The 13,277-nt window shown below is 38.8% G+C and overlaps 1 protein-coding gene across 10 annotated transcripts in view; it reads right to left on the bottom strand.

Annotated features, from left to right (window-relative positions):
* Nucleotides 1-13,277, bottom strand: part of Mapkap1 (MAPK associated protein 1) — a 212,706-nt gene that overhangs the window by 178,393 nt on the left and 21,036 nt on the right. For 6 of the 10 annotated variants that reach the window (XM_052182252.1, XM_052182248.1, XM_052182253.1 and 3 more), the window contains exons 2-3: nt 7,403-7,730; nt 4,575-4,664 (exon numbers count right to left, since the gene is read on the bottom strand). In XM_052182252.1, coding sequence (XP_052038212.1) covers nt 4,575-4,664; nt 7,403-7,661 — 349 coding nt within the window. In that variant the 5' untranslated portion in view covers nt 7,662-7,730. Of the gene's footprint in view, nt 1-3,444; nt 3,681-4,574; nt 4,665-7,402; nt 7,731-13,277 lie in introns of all 10 variants that reach the window. The other 4 variants (XM_052182254.1, XM_052182255.1, XM_052182257.1 and 1 more) reach the window with 2 other exon arrangements.

Raw genomic sequence — 13,277 nt, 5'->3', positions numbered from 1 at the left:
TCCTAAATTTTCCCAAGGAAAACTGTCAGACCAAGGTTGACTAGAAGTAACTAAAACTATGGGAAGCAAAACTGGATTTGGGGTCAGGGCTAGCAGATCAAACTCTTTTTAAACACACAATGCCTAAATCTAGATTCTAGGCATGTAAACACACTTAATCTATCTGTGCCAGTCTTATTAGAATGACCCCCATAAACTCCTATGTTTGAATGCTTGATTCCCAGTTAGTGAAAATGAAGAGGTATGGCCTTGTTGAATGAGGTATGTCACTGGGGATGGGCTTTGAGGTTTCAAAAGCCCACATCATTCCTAGTGTCTGTCTATCCACCCATTCCTCTTCTTCCCATGCCCCCTCCCCACTACTACCTGCTGTCTGGTTCAGGATGTAACATTCTACTGCTACAGCACCATGCCCAACAGCTTCCTATCATGATGATCATAGACTAATCCTCTGAAACTGTAAGCAAGCTCCCAAGTAAATGTTTTCTTTTATAAGAGTTGCTTTTAGTCAAGGTGCCTATTTACAGCAACAGAAGAGTGACTAAGATACTATCAAATACACATCTGAAGAACTTACTGCAAGAGAATTAAGGTAGTATTTTTAATATTACTTGCTACATATAATCTGTAAGTTTTACAGTCACATTTGAGGAAGGAAAGGTCCAGTATTAACAGTGCTGTGTGTTCTGTCCTCTTGAGCTTAATAGGTTCTTATTGGCTCCACAGAGCAATGGGCAGAGGAGGCATGAGTGTTTTCAGGAGGGTTATGGATGAAGTGGTGATGTATTAGCTCTTTCCATTCAGATCAATTTTTACTCCAGCCTGCCATCTCCTCTCTAGCTCTGTGTCCTGGGGAAACAGAGATAACCAAGGAGAAGTCCTGTCGTTCTTGACTGCACATATTCCTGTCTTTGCTCTGAATAGCATGGAAGAACCTCTCTCTCAGCCCAGTTCTTGTACACAAAGAGCCTGCCCTTGATGTTGAGCCAGAGGTACCACTCCTTCTTTCTTCCACTTTCCATTAGTTCCAGCAGTACATATAGTATTGCTCATTAAAGAAAAAAACCAAACACTTCTTCCTAGTTACTGGACCATTTCTCTACTGCTCAAAGCCACTGCCTCTATTCCTGCTGTTCTGCCTTCTCACCACTCAATCCCAGTCACTCAAACACTCCAGACACACCACTCTACCTAATTAACTTTCATGGAGATTATTCAAAATAAAAACAAACAAAAAACACCTTTCTTTGGGCTCTCCTCAGATCCCCTGAAGTCTTTAACATGGCTGGTCCTGCTCCCTTCTTCTTACATACTGTTCTCACTGGCTTTCCCAAGACTCTACTTGATGTGATTTTGTTCTCCCACAGTCCATCACTCCTCAGTGCATCGTGCATTCCCCCTTGGCTCCCTGGATCACTGGAATTCTCCAAAGGTTGCCTTAGGCCTCTTCTTTCTCCATCTCCATTCACATCCTAAGTGACCTCTGTTAACCCTGTATTTTAAAATACCAACTACCAGAGGTGAAACTAAACTGTAGTGATATAAACTAGAACCATGTTTGCCTCTGAGGAACGAGAACTCTGAGGAGCAACAGAATCCTTCTACATATGACTGTGGTGTTGCTCACAGGTATATATATTTGTTAAATACACACACACACACACACACACACACACACAAATATGTAAAGAACTAAATAAATATGCTGGTGACTCCTAAGTAATTATTTGTGGCCCTAACATCACAGTCACACACACTAACTTCATATCTTGACACCCTCACTCAGTGTGGGTCAGTGACCATGACCATAACCAAATTCTCATTCCTTTCCCAACTTAATTACCCTACAGCCTTGCCCTTCTCCAGTGGCAACTCATTCCCATGATGCCCCAAGCTTGGAAGCTGCCCAACCCTTCTCTCTAACATCTTGTACTCCACCTATCAACAGATCCTACAAAAATATTCCAAACTCCTTCTATAGCTACCAAACTAAAAATATAATCTCTACAACATAAAGAAAAATGAGACAGAAGAAACTATATGCAAAATTGAGTTGGTTTAGTTTTTACTTTTTAAAGAGAGAAATTATTATGATTTTATCACATAATAACTTGGCTATACATTTTCTAACTGAAAATTTTCTATCCAGAACCAAAACTTTCAACATAAGAAGAAAATGAAAACAACAAATGTCAGGCAGGTGAGGGCCAATGGTGGGAGGACAGAAGATCTGAAAGCAGCCTGAGCTACCAGCAAGACAGCAAGATCTTGTCAGAAACAAACAATAATAAACACTCTGTAATCATAAACTTACATTTCAGCTCAAGCACTGACTTACTGACAACCTTTAATGTGCCTATTCTAACAAAGCTACAAGGAAAGCTCTAATCTGTAAACAACATCAGCACTCAGGCTGATCACTAAGGTCACTGAGTCCCTGCTACCACTAAAAAGGACCAAGATACGCTGAAGAAACTGCTGACTCTAGATTGGGGAAGAAATGGTAGCTAAGAAGGATTAACAGTATTGTAAGACAAAGTCATAGCTATTATGAAGGGATTCATTACAAGGAATAACCTGTGCTAAATAAATAGCAACATCAGTCTCTAAATAAATAAATAAACTTTAGTTTCAAATCTGAAGAAAGCAAACTCAAACAAAAACTGTGAGATAATCAGACAAATGTTACAGTAGATATTTGATATTAAAGAAAGTTTATATGTAACATAGACAAAAAAATTATTTTTTTCAATTAATTATATTTTAAAAAGCAAGTTCTTTATAAAGATAATTAAAAGGCTCTTTTCTATAATATTTATAGACAAGTATAAATATGAAAGTTATAAGGAATTTGCTATTTACAGTGGAAATATAAACTCCAGAAATAACTTTAATAAGACTTGTTAAGTCTGGAGAGATGGCTCAGGGGTTAAGAGTACTGACTGCTCTTCCAAAGGTTGTGAGTTCAAGTCCCAGCAACCAGATGGTGGCTCACAACCATCTGTAATGCCCTCTTCTGAGGTGTCTGAAGACAGCTACAGTGTACCGTATAATAATAAATAAACCTTTAAAAAAAAAAAGACTTGTTAAAAGTAGAGTATCTGCCAGATGGTGGTGGCATAAACCTTTAATCCCATCACTCAGGAGGCAGAGGGGGGGATCTCTGAGTTGAAGGTAAGCCTGGTTTACAGTGTGAGTTCTAGGACAGCTAGGGCTTCAGAGAGAAACCCTGTCTCGAAAAAACGAATAAAGTGGAGACTCTATAGACATTACAAATGATACACTTATGAGCTATTTGTGCACACAAATGATCATGTGATCAACTTAAATACATTCACCCACATACACAAATAAAATGTGCAGCAAATACACAATAATCTCAACAGTGGTTTCCCCTGTGTGGGAAATTGTTAGCTTACAATTTTTCAATTTCTTCTCTCTCACCTTTAAGTGACATAACTCTTGACAAAGTAGACTGCTGATGACACTGTGCATATCTGTCTCTGAAGTCTGAGTCACAAGACACTCAGATGCTCTTATTCTAAACATATGCTTACAACGTGTCATGTGGATTTGTGTCACCATCCAAGTATCCTTTCATTCCTCTACGAAAAGGCCACACTGGGGCAGTCAGAGGTTCAGAGGATAAGGCTGATAAACCTATTGACCTGAGTTTGTTCCTAGGAAAGAAACAACTCCTTAGTTTCCTTCTGATCTTCATACAAACACCATAACACATGTGTAGACACACACGGCACACACACACATGCGCACACGCACATACATGCACCAAATCAGTAAGAAGAAGAGCATTCTGGGGGAGCACATGATAACCACACTGATTCTTCTAATGAATGAAATAAAAGACAGATGAAGACCTTTCTCTAGCAGGAAAGGGGCTGCTGCACAGACAGCAGAGGTGCTTGGATCATACTGTGTTATTCATTTATATACTTAAGGTTTGGAAATGAAGAAAGCAAATAAAAGGTAGCCCATGAATCAGAGTCTATCCCTTGTCTTTATTAAGAGGCTCAGCCAGGAAAGGCTCTGACTGCCTTACATACTAAGAGCCATGTTCAATTCTCTTGAACGTATACAATAGGAGAAAATGGATTGCTGCAAGCTGACCTCTGATTCAACAAATATGGTATGACATATATGTTTATGTGTACAGAAACAAAGAATGAAGAAAGAAGAAAGAAAGAAAGAAAGAAAGAAAGAAAGAAAGAAAGAAAGAAAGAAAGAAAGAAAGAAAGAAAGAAAGAAAGAGAACTGTATGAATGAATCTATAACTTAAACAGATTTGAAAAAGTATATACCATCCTTGGTCCCAAGAACAAGGTACCAGAGTTTTGCTTTGAGAAAAGGCCCTGGGCCTAAATAAACTAACCTCTGAGAACCAGCATGAAGGGGCCAGCCAACAACACACAAGGAACACACACAGACAGAGCACAAAGCTTAAATCACAGATGGCATACACCTAGAAGGAGAGATTAAAAGGAAAACACCCATACATAATGATATAAACTAAATATACAAATCCCAAATCATAAATGAAAGGTATGTTCATTTACCTGATTGTTTAGAATTTCTTTCTTTCCACTGAATATTTTTGCATTTGATCTGGTTTTGTCTCTCTTTGCGGAGTCGTTCTAATCTTTGAGCTTGAAAAGAAATATTATAACTATAAGTTTGTCAATGAAAGTTTACTATAAACAAAGACATAATTAACTACCTTTATATGAATAAAGATGTTTTATATTGCATATGGAGGGAGAAAGTCATAAAATTTTAAAGGTGGCACCCCTGAAAAGCAAATACCAACAAAAACATGAAAATATTCTTGATTTATAATTGAAATTAGAGGATATAAAACATTAATAGAGATCATAAAGATAGTATTAACATGGAAGAGAATAATAAAATGTGAAAACTTCTGTGATTAATATGACATTTCATTATATAAATCATTAATAACGGTCTTAAAGGAATTTTAATGCACAAATGAACTGAAGTGAATATTACATTACAGGAATAAAATTACTGTTATGAATTACTTTACCCGTTTCAAAAATTAAAGATAAATGAACTCAGACTAGACTATTAAAGTTTTAAATATAAAATCCTTTATCTAAAAATCATGAAAATTATAAAATGTCAAAGCTATATAAATTAGCATAGCTTTTCTTCAGTGGGCTGAAACAGTTTATAGGTAGTAAAATAAATGATTTGTATCTTTGTAACATTAGTCAAATCTTAAAAAGAACAATTTTTCTTTAAAAAACTTTAAGATGTACTGAAAAGATTAAAAACTAAATTCCTTGATCACCAATACAGTCCATAGTTTCAATTAACTGCTACAACCTCATTGTTAACTAAAGAAATTTCAGCTTCAAGAGTCACCTAAAATTACACATTTATGATTATAATACCACTGGCTGATCAGCCTTCAATCTTCAAAAACCAGTGGCCTGATTCTTCAAAGAAAGAGCACAGGTCTCCATTAGCAACTGCTACTTGAGGCCACACCTGAGAAAAGTCAGAACTGAGGCCTCTCTCAAAGCTTGTTTTTCTCTTGCTCTTTTTCAAGGCACACACATTTGACAATTAAAAAAAAAAAAAAACCTAAAATAAATTTTCTTTCCAACCACTTTCAAGGTGGGAAACCACACCACTCCTTCCTTACTACTATGGCGGAAGAACACTGAAAATAATCCCGCTAGAAATTTAAACTACACTGGCAAAAGCATTCTTTTTTTGTTCATTTGTTTGTCTGATTATTTTTTTCCAAGTCAAAGCTACTCTGTGTAGCCCTGACTATCCTGAAACTAGCTCTGTAGACCAGGCTGGCCTCAAACTCAGAGATCTGCCTGTTTCTGCCGCCCAACTGCTGGGAGTAAGTGTGCACCACCACAGCCACTCAAATCCACTGAGAAAAAACACATACATTGTAATTAATAACTATGGAGAGTGTAGCCATACAAATATCATAAAGCTATCACTAGGCAGCATAACCTAATGAAATCCACACAGCCTGTCACAGAAGATATCATCACACTGACTTGCAAGGATGTTCTAACGATAGCACTGACTATCAACGGCTCTAAATTATATACAAACCTGCACTCAAACCCTATTCTGATAAAAGTCCCTCTAGATGCTGGGAAGTGATATTAGTTATTTTTATCATAAGGCAAAATACTCTTTTTGATGTCACAGGCACTGCATTCTGAATCTACCACCAATGTTAATGTCGTCTTTCACTGTGAGGTGCACCAGCTCTGTCACAGACTCCCATGTTAACATTTTCCATTTGGACCATGACAATAAACATTTTCAATGTTGTCCAATCTCTTGCCACTGCCTTTCCTTGGGATTAAGAGGTTACTGCTACTGATGCTGATCACGTTTCATAATGGTCTAAAAATGATCCCTAAAATACCCTGTCTCTAATATATATGCATATATGCATGTATGTATGTGTTCGTCTTCCCTTCCCCATCTCTATCTCTCTCAATAAAAGCACTGGCACACTGCATTCTCCTTGAAAGATAACAAAAGCACTATCAGCTGGAAAATGGGCAATGATAAGCTTAAGGACTAAACAGCTATGCCAAAGTTGAACATCTGCAAACCACTCAGATTGAAGGTTAGTGATCAACCTAAAAAAATAATAGTAAAGTACCAAAATAGGGATATTTTGTTTAACACAACGCTTTTGTGAACTCAGTTTTTTTTAAGTTTTTTAATTTTTTTTTTATTTTTTAAGATTTATTTTATTCATCTGAGTACACTGTTGCTGTCTTCAGACACACCAGAAGAGGGCATCAGATCCTGTAACAGATGGCTGTGAGCCGCCATGTGGTTGCTGGGAATTGAACTCAGGACCTCTGGATGAGCAGTCGGAACTCTTAACCACTGAGCCATCTCTCCAGCCCAATAGGGATATTTCTGTTCCTCTCAGCCAGTGTACAAATTTCTATTAAATCCCCTCTTGACCCACATTCCACTGCTCCTCCAGGAACTGGGACTTTGGTGGCCTGCACTCCTGGGCTAGCCTGCTCTTGTATTGACTTTGGTGACTTATATTCCTGAGCTAGCCTGATCCCATATTAAGAGTTCTTCGTGAACCTTCCACCAGGAAACTTGAGACTTGGTGGCCCTAAGATCTCAAAACAGGCTCACTGTCTGTTGTACAGGTAACTTCCCATCTACACACACACAACTCTCCTGTCTACTTCTGACAGCCCCATACCAGAGGCTCTTCCACTCACACAGGAGATGCTCAGCCACAATCTTCAATTCACACAAAGACTCCCCAACAATCCTGTTCCAACATTGCCCAAAATCTCTCTGCTGACTACTGATCTGAAACTAAGAACAACTAGAAGACAGAGTTTACCTGTGTTTGAGCGTCTTCTAATACCAAAGTCCCAGCTCGAGGTAATATCAACAGACTGGGCGTATATGTAGCCCTGCGTCTCACCACTGCTTCCCTGAACTTCTGACCCACTGTCTCCAGGCACTGACGGAGGATGAGTCTTCTCTAGGTCAACGTCATGATCAATGAGAACCATCTCACACATTCCCGTGTCATCACTGGTCACGTGTGACTGTCGAATATGAGCTAGAATGATAGTTGGATTGTCCAAGAAGGCCATCCTTTCTGTGGGCCAGTCTCTTTAAAAGGCTATTTTCTCCTCTTCATACTGTTTCACAGGCTCACCTACCTAGAAACATGATGCACACAGCAATATTTAAGAATCAAGCAGAAAATGGCTGAATCAATTTTCAAACAAACTCAATGTGGTAAAATTCTACCTTGAAAACCAACATTACGTGTACCCAGGAGCTTGAACAATTAAATCGAAACAGAAAGGAAATCCTTACAAGCACTGGGGCCTGTGGCTCTCTTGTAAGCAAATCATGCCAACACTTAGCAGGGCCATTCAAAGCAAGGAATGGAGCAGATGTTTTCCTTCCTCTTCCTCTAATCCATGTACTTGTTCACGATGCTGTGAGGGAGATGGGGGTCTGCAAGGTACTGTCAGGTAGTCTGCAGCCATGGCTGTCAGCTTAAAGGGGCCGGAAGCTTTCTGAGCGGCTAGGGATTCTACAGAAGTTTATCATCAAAGTAACTATGCTTAATAAACATTTTTCTTTCTTTTGATTTAAGATAATATTGTATTTTTAAAATAAAACACATTAATCATAATGGCCTTGCCTCAAGATTAATTTCTTATTTTAGAAACACAATTATAAGAACTGCTTCCTTGATCCTATTAAAACTACATGCAATGATGTTTATTCCAGGGACAAGATGGAACTTTCTAAGTTGGCTAAAAATATTCAGCAGAAAATAATGCACATTGTGGCTAGGAATAGACCCTAGAGACCAAGCTAGTTTTAAATTCCTAGAATCCAGATAAAAATGCAAGTTTTGGGAGCTGCAGAAGAGCTCTGGCTGATCTTCCAGAAGACCTGGGTTTGATTCTCAGTGCCCACATGGTTCACAAACATCTGTGACTCCAATTCACGGGGCTCTGATATTTTCTGACCTCTATAGACACCAACCTCAGATGTACATAGGAAAACTCATTAACATAAAATTAAATAAATCTTAAAATAAAAATCTGAGCACAGAAGAAGCATTGACTATAGCCCTAAAGCTATGTAGAAAGACACAGGAGGATTACTGGGGCTTGCCAGCTGCTAGCCTAGCTCCACATTCAGTAAGACCCTATTTCAAGGGAATAAGACAGCAAAATAATGTCCTCATCTGGCCTCATACACATGGGCATGTGCACCTGAAAACACACACACACACATACCTACCATTGGGGTTGGGGATATAGTAGGCTACTTGCCTAGCATATACAAGGCCCTGGGTTTGATTTCCAGTAGAAAGATAAGGAAAAAGAAAAGAGAGGGATAAAAGATGAAAGACTCTTGTCATTTGTTTCTTCTAGAAAGGGAAAATCTACTGACATAAATCATGATAGCTAATTGATTGTTTTATAAATTTTGTCTGGTAACACATCATTCTGCTGACATTATCTAGTGCAGTGGTTTTTGACCTTCCTAATGCTGCAACTGTTTAATACAGGTTCCTCATGTTGTAGTAACCCCCCAACCATAAAATTAATTTTGTCACTACTTTGTAACTGTAATTTTGCTACTGTTATGAATCATAATGTAAATATTTTTGCAAACAGGTTTCCCAGAGTAGTCATGACCCACAAGTTTGAAAACTGCTGATCTGTCGGGCGGTGGTGGCACACGCCTTTAATTCCAGTACTCTGGGAGGCAGAGAAAGGCGGATTTCTGAGTTCGAGGCCAGCCTGGTCTACAAAGTAAGTTCCAGGACAGCCAGGGCTATACAGAGAAACCCTGTCTCAAAAAAACCAAATCCAAAAAAAACAAAAAAACAAAACAAAACAAAAACAAAAAAACAAAAAACCAAAAAAGAAAGAAAGAAAGAAAGAAAACTGCTGATCTAGTGGATCTTAAATATACTGATAGTAAAAGGAAATTTAATTGAAGCACATTGCTCACAAAGATAATCACATTATTATTTTCTCTCTTTCCTTTATATCTAGTTCATGAACAACTTCCCTCACAGAAGCTAATGGGAAAGGCAAAGCTAAGTACCACATGCCTGAACAAAACTTTATGCATATCTCCTATGCTTCCAATAGCATGCAATAAGTGTCACACATCTCTGAAATAATCTTTGAAATGCCAATGTATCAATGATATCACTATAAAATTTCAAGTGAGCATTTAAATTCCATTTGTAAAAATGAAACCTTTTCTAGAACCATGGAGGGAACACCAAGCATGGAATAACTTGTAAAGACACTGAGCTATCAAGTCACAGATGGCCACTTGCAAGGTCCTCTGATGGCAGTCTTCCCTCCATGAAAGAAAGGCAGCTAGCTACCTGCTGGCAAAAGGGTTGTGCTTTTCACCTTCATACTATTTAGCTCTCCCACAAAACCAAATGTTTACTGAGTATTCTGGCACCAAAACACAAAGAGCAAAGAAAAAGTACACTGAAATTCCCTCAAAAGAATATCATTATATTATTATTATTATTATTATTATTATTATTATTATTATTACAATGACAAAACTCTTTTCAAGTAAAGTGAATCTGCTTCAGTGCAGCTTACAAACATCAGAAGAATGGGTTAAGCACCTCTGAGGGGACACACCAGCTTCCCAACTTCATCCTTTGTTAGAGACCTCAACACACCCTAACACCAGCAGGCAGGCAGTCTATTGAACAGTATGACTCCATACTCGGATGAATCTGTGTGAACTGAAACATACCAGCTGAGGGAACTTCCTCAGGACTTCCCTAGGAAACATGCTATGGGGGGGGGGGGGGGAGTCATTTCTGAGATCCTATAAGGTGCTCCTGCAATTCCATAAGGACAAGGGACTTAGCACCACTTTCCACTGGCAACAAGATGATACACCAAGCAGGACACTCAATACATGTCACTGTACAACTTCCAATGACTATCCAACTCTGCTGTCAAGATAAGCCCTTTGAGCATGTCAGGTGTGTAGTTAGAGAGAAGGGATCACATTCCCTTAACACAGAAAAGAGAGCTTCTCACCAGTGTGCCCTTCAAAACTGTCACCTTGGGATACTGTCAACTTAGGCCAACACTGCTTTTCAGAACCACAACAGTTTTTAAAAATCTCTTAAGAGCAGCTAAGCATCACCTGAAGATATATTTGATTTTTAAAAGAGATGTTCAGAACAAAGATGAAATCAAGTTATTTTTCCTGTTCAAATGTACAAAGAACAAAGAGATTTTGAAGAACTAATATTGACATTACACTCTTATTTACAACAGGAGGAAGTGAGAATGGGTACTTGCGAAGGAAACTTGGTAATGTTTATCTAAATAAAAAACATAAACACTCTCTGAAATCCACTCTAGAACTTTCCCTAGGAAGTAATTTGAGCATAAGTGTTTACCTCAGAATTGTTTGGAAAATATACTGAGAATCTAAACATAACCTAAACATCCAGACAACTGTGCATATGCCCTGACACATACATGCAATGGGGACCATGATTTGAACCTGAGTTCAAATTCCCAGCACCTATATAAAAAAGTCAGGTATGGTAGGGCTGGAGAGATGGCTCAGTAGTTAAGAGCACTGACTGATCTTCCAGAGGTTCTGAGTTCAATTCCCAGCAACCACATGGAAGCTCACAACTATCCAATGACACTGAGGCAGTGAGAGGCCAATGATTGGTTAGGAAAGAACAGGCGGAACTAAGGGTTGGGAGGTCAGAGGAGACACAGGAGCCCGAGGGGAAGAGAGAGGAAATGCATGAGCAGGAAGACGCGAAACAAGATGGAATCAGATGTATATTTATCAAAAGGTTAGAAAATTGGGATAATACTTTTACAATAATTGTTTGGCTTAGTTATTACTGTATTAACATCTTGAATTTGTGTTTTAAATATTCATAAATCTAATTGGCAAATTGAATGTTAAGAGTCTGTTCTACAGGGGAATTTGGGGAACCAAACCATGGTCCGGGGAACTATAAGAGCTGGTGACTCCTGGGTAGTGTGGGTGCTGGGTGGAAGTGAGAGAAACACGGGGGTCCCCCGCCAGAGAGATGGCGGTCAGGGGGACTGCCTAGTGAGACTGCACTAGGCTGGTAGTCACAGGAGACCTGGCTGTAGGGAACAACAAGCAGGACTTGCGTACCATTGTGGGGATGGCGTGCGCCTGCTCATTTTTTTCCTGACAGCTGGCACCCAACTTGAGGCATGAACCCATGACCCTGAGATTAGGAGTCTCATGCTCTACTGACTGAGCTAGCCGGGCTAGTGAGGTGGAGGTTCGTGCCTCAGTCACCTGACGGCCTGGGAGCTCTGCCAGCCATTGGTTGGTTGTCTTGTAGCAATGGCAGGCACAGGAAAGTGTTGGGTCATTTTTTAAATAATACCCACTATAATTTGTAACTCCTGTTCCAATACCCTCACACAGACTTACATGTGGTCAAATCACCAATGTACATATAAAATAAAATAAAATAAAATAAAAAAAAAAAAGGCATGACTATATACACCTCTGACTTTAGTGCTATGGAGGACAGAGACAGGAGGATCACTGGCGCTTGCTGGTCAGCAGCCTAGAATGAGAGCTTCAGCCAGATTGCAACAGAATAAGGAAAGAACAGCAGAACACCTAATATCTCTGGCCTCCTAATGTCTCTGGCCTCTGTACACATGGGCCCACATGTACATACACACACAGAGATAAGCACACATATACACACGCATGCACTCGAGTGTATCCGCGCATGCACACACACAAATTACTAATAAAAGAAACATACAATAGAAGATAAACAAAATGTGACACATGCGTTGCTATAGCATTAGCCTTAAAACTCAAGAAATGCTGATGCTTCAGTGGATAACAAAGCCTTGAGACATAACTGAGTGAAATGTGCCAGTCAAACAGACTGGGTACTCTCATGGGCCACCTAGAGCCCACATCATTTCCTACCGACACAAAGGACACTGGTAGCTGCCAGGGGCTGGAGGAAGGACTGGGCAGATGCTCAGTACTGTTCAGTCTAGGAACATGAAAAGTTCCTGATGGGTGGTGGTACTGGCTGCAAACCACTGTGAGTATATATAATGCCACTGAACTGGATATGGAAAAGCCGTTAAGATGATACATTCACATTGGGTATATTTTACTACAATTAAAATTCTTTTAATTTAAAAAAATTAAATCTGGGAAACACTAAGTGAAACAAAATTAACCAGTTTTAATCTCAATTTCAATTATAAAATATTATTTTATATTTCTTTAAAGCATATTTGTTTACTAAAAAAATATAAGTAATATGGACATTTAAGCAGAATGAGGACAATTCCAAAACAATTTTTTTCTTCTTTTTGAGACAGGGAGGGTCTCATATAGCCCAGACTAGTTTCAAACTTGCTATGAGATTGGCCTTGAATTACTGATCCTCCTGCCTAGTGTCAAACATGCCAGGATTACATGTGTGTGTTACCTTTCCCAGTTTTAAAAATAACAGGTAATTTTCATATATGAAGTTGGTCTCCTTATAAAAAGATATTTAGGGAGTGGGGGGGGCTAGAAAAGGGGAAATCATTTGAAATGTAAATAAATTATATCAAATAAAAAAAATAAAAAGATATTTAGTACATATCTGCTTAGTTCCTACTACTCTATTAAAAGAAGATCCTGGTGTAATATAG

The sequence above is a fragment of the Apodemus sylvaticus genome, chromosome 5, assembly GCF_947179515.1.
Source record: "Apodemus sylvaticus chromosome 5, mApoSyl1.1, whole genome shotgun sequence".
In the NCBI taxonomy this organism is placed as follows: Eukaryota; Metazoa; Chordata; class Mammalia; order Rodentia; family Muridae; genus Apodemus; species Apodemus sylvaticus.
The sequence above is the reverse complement of the archived record's forward strand: the minus strand, read 5'-3'. Positions and strand labels throughout refer to the sequence as shown.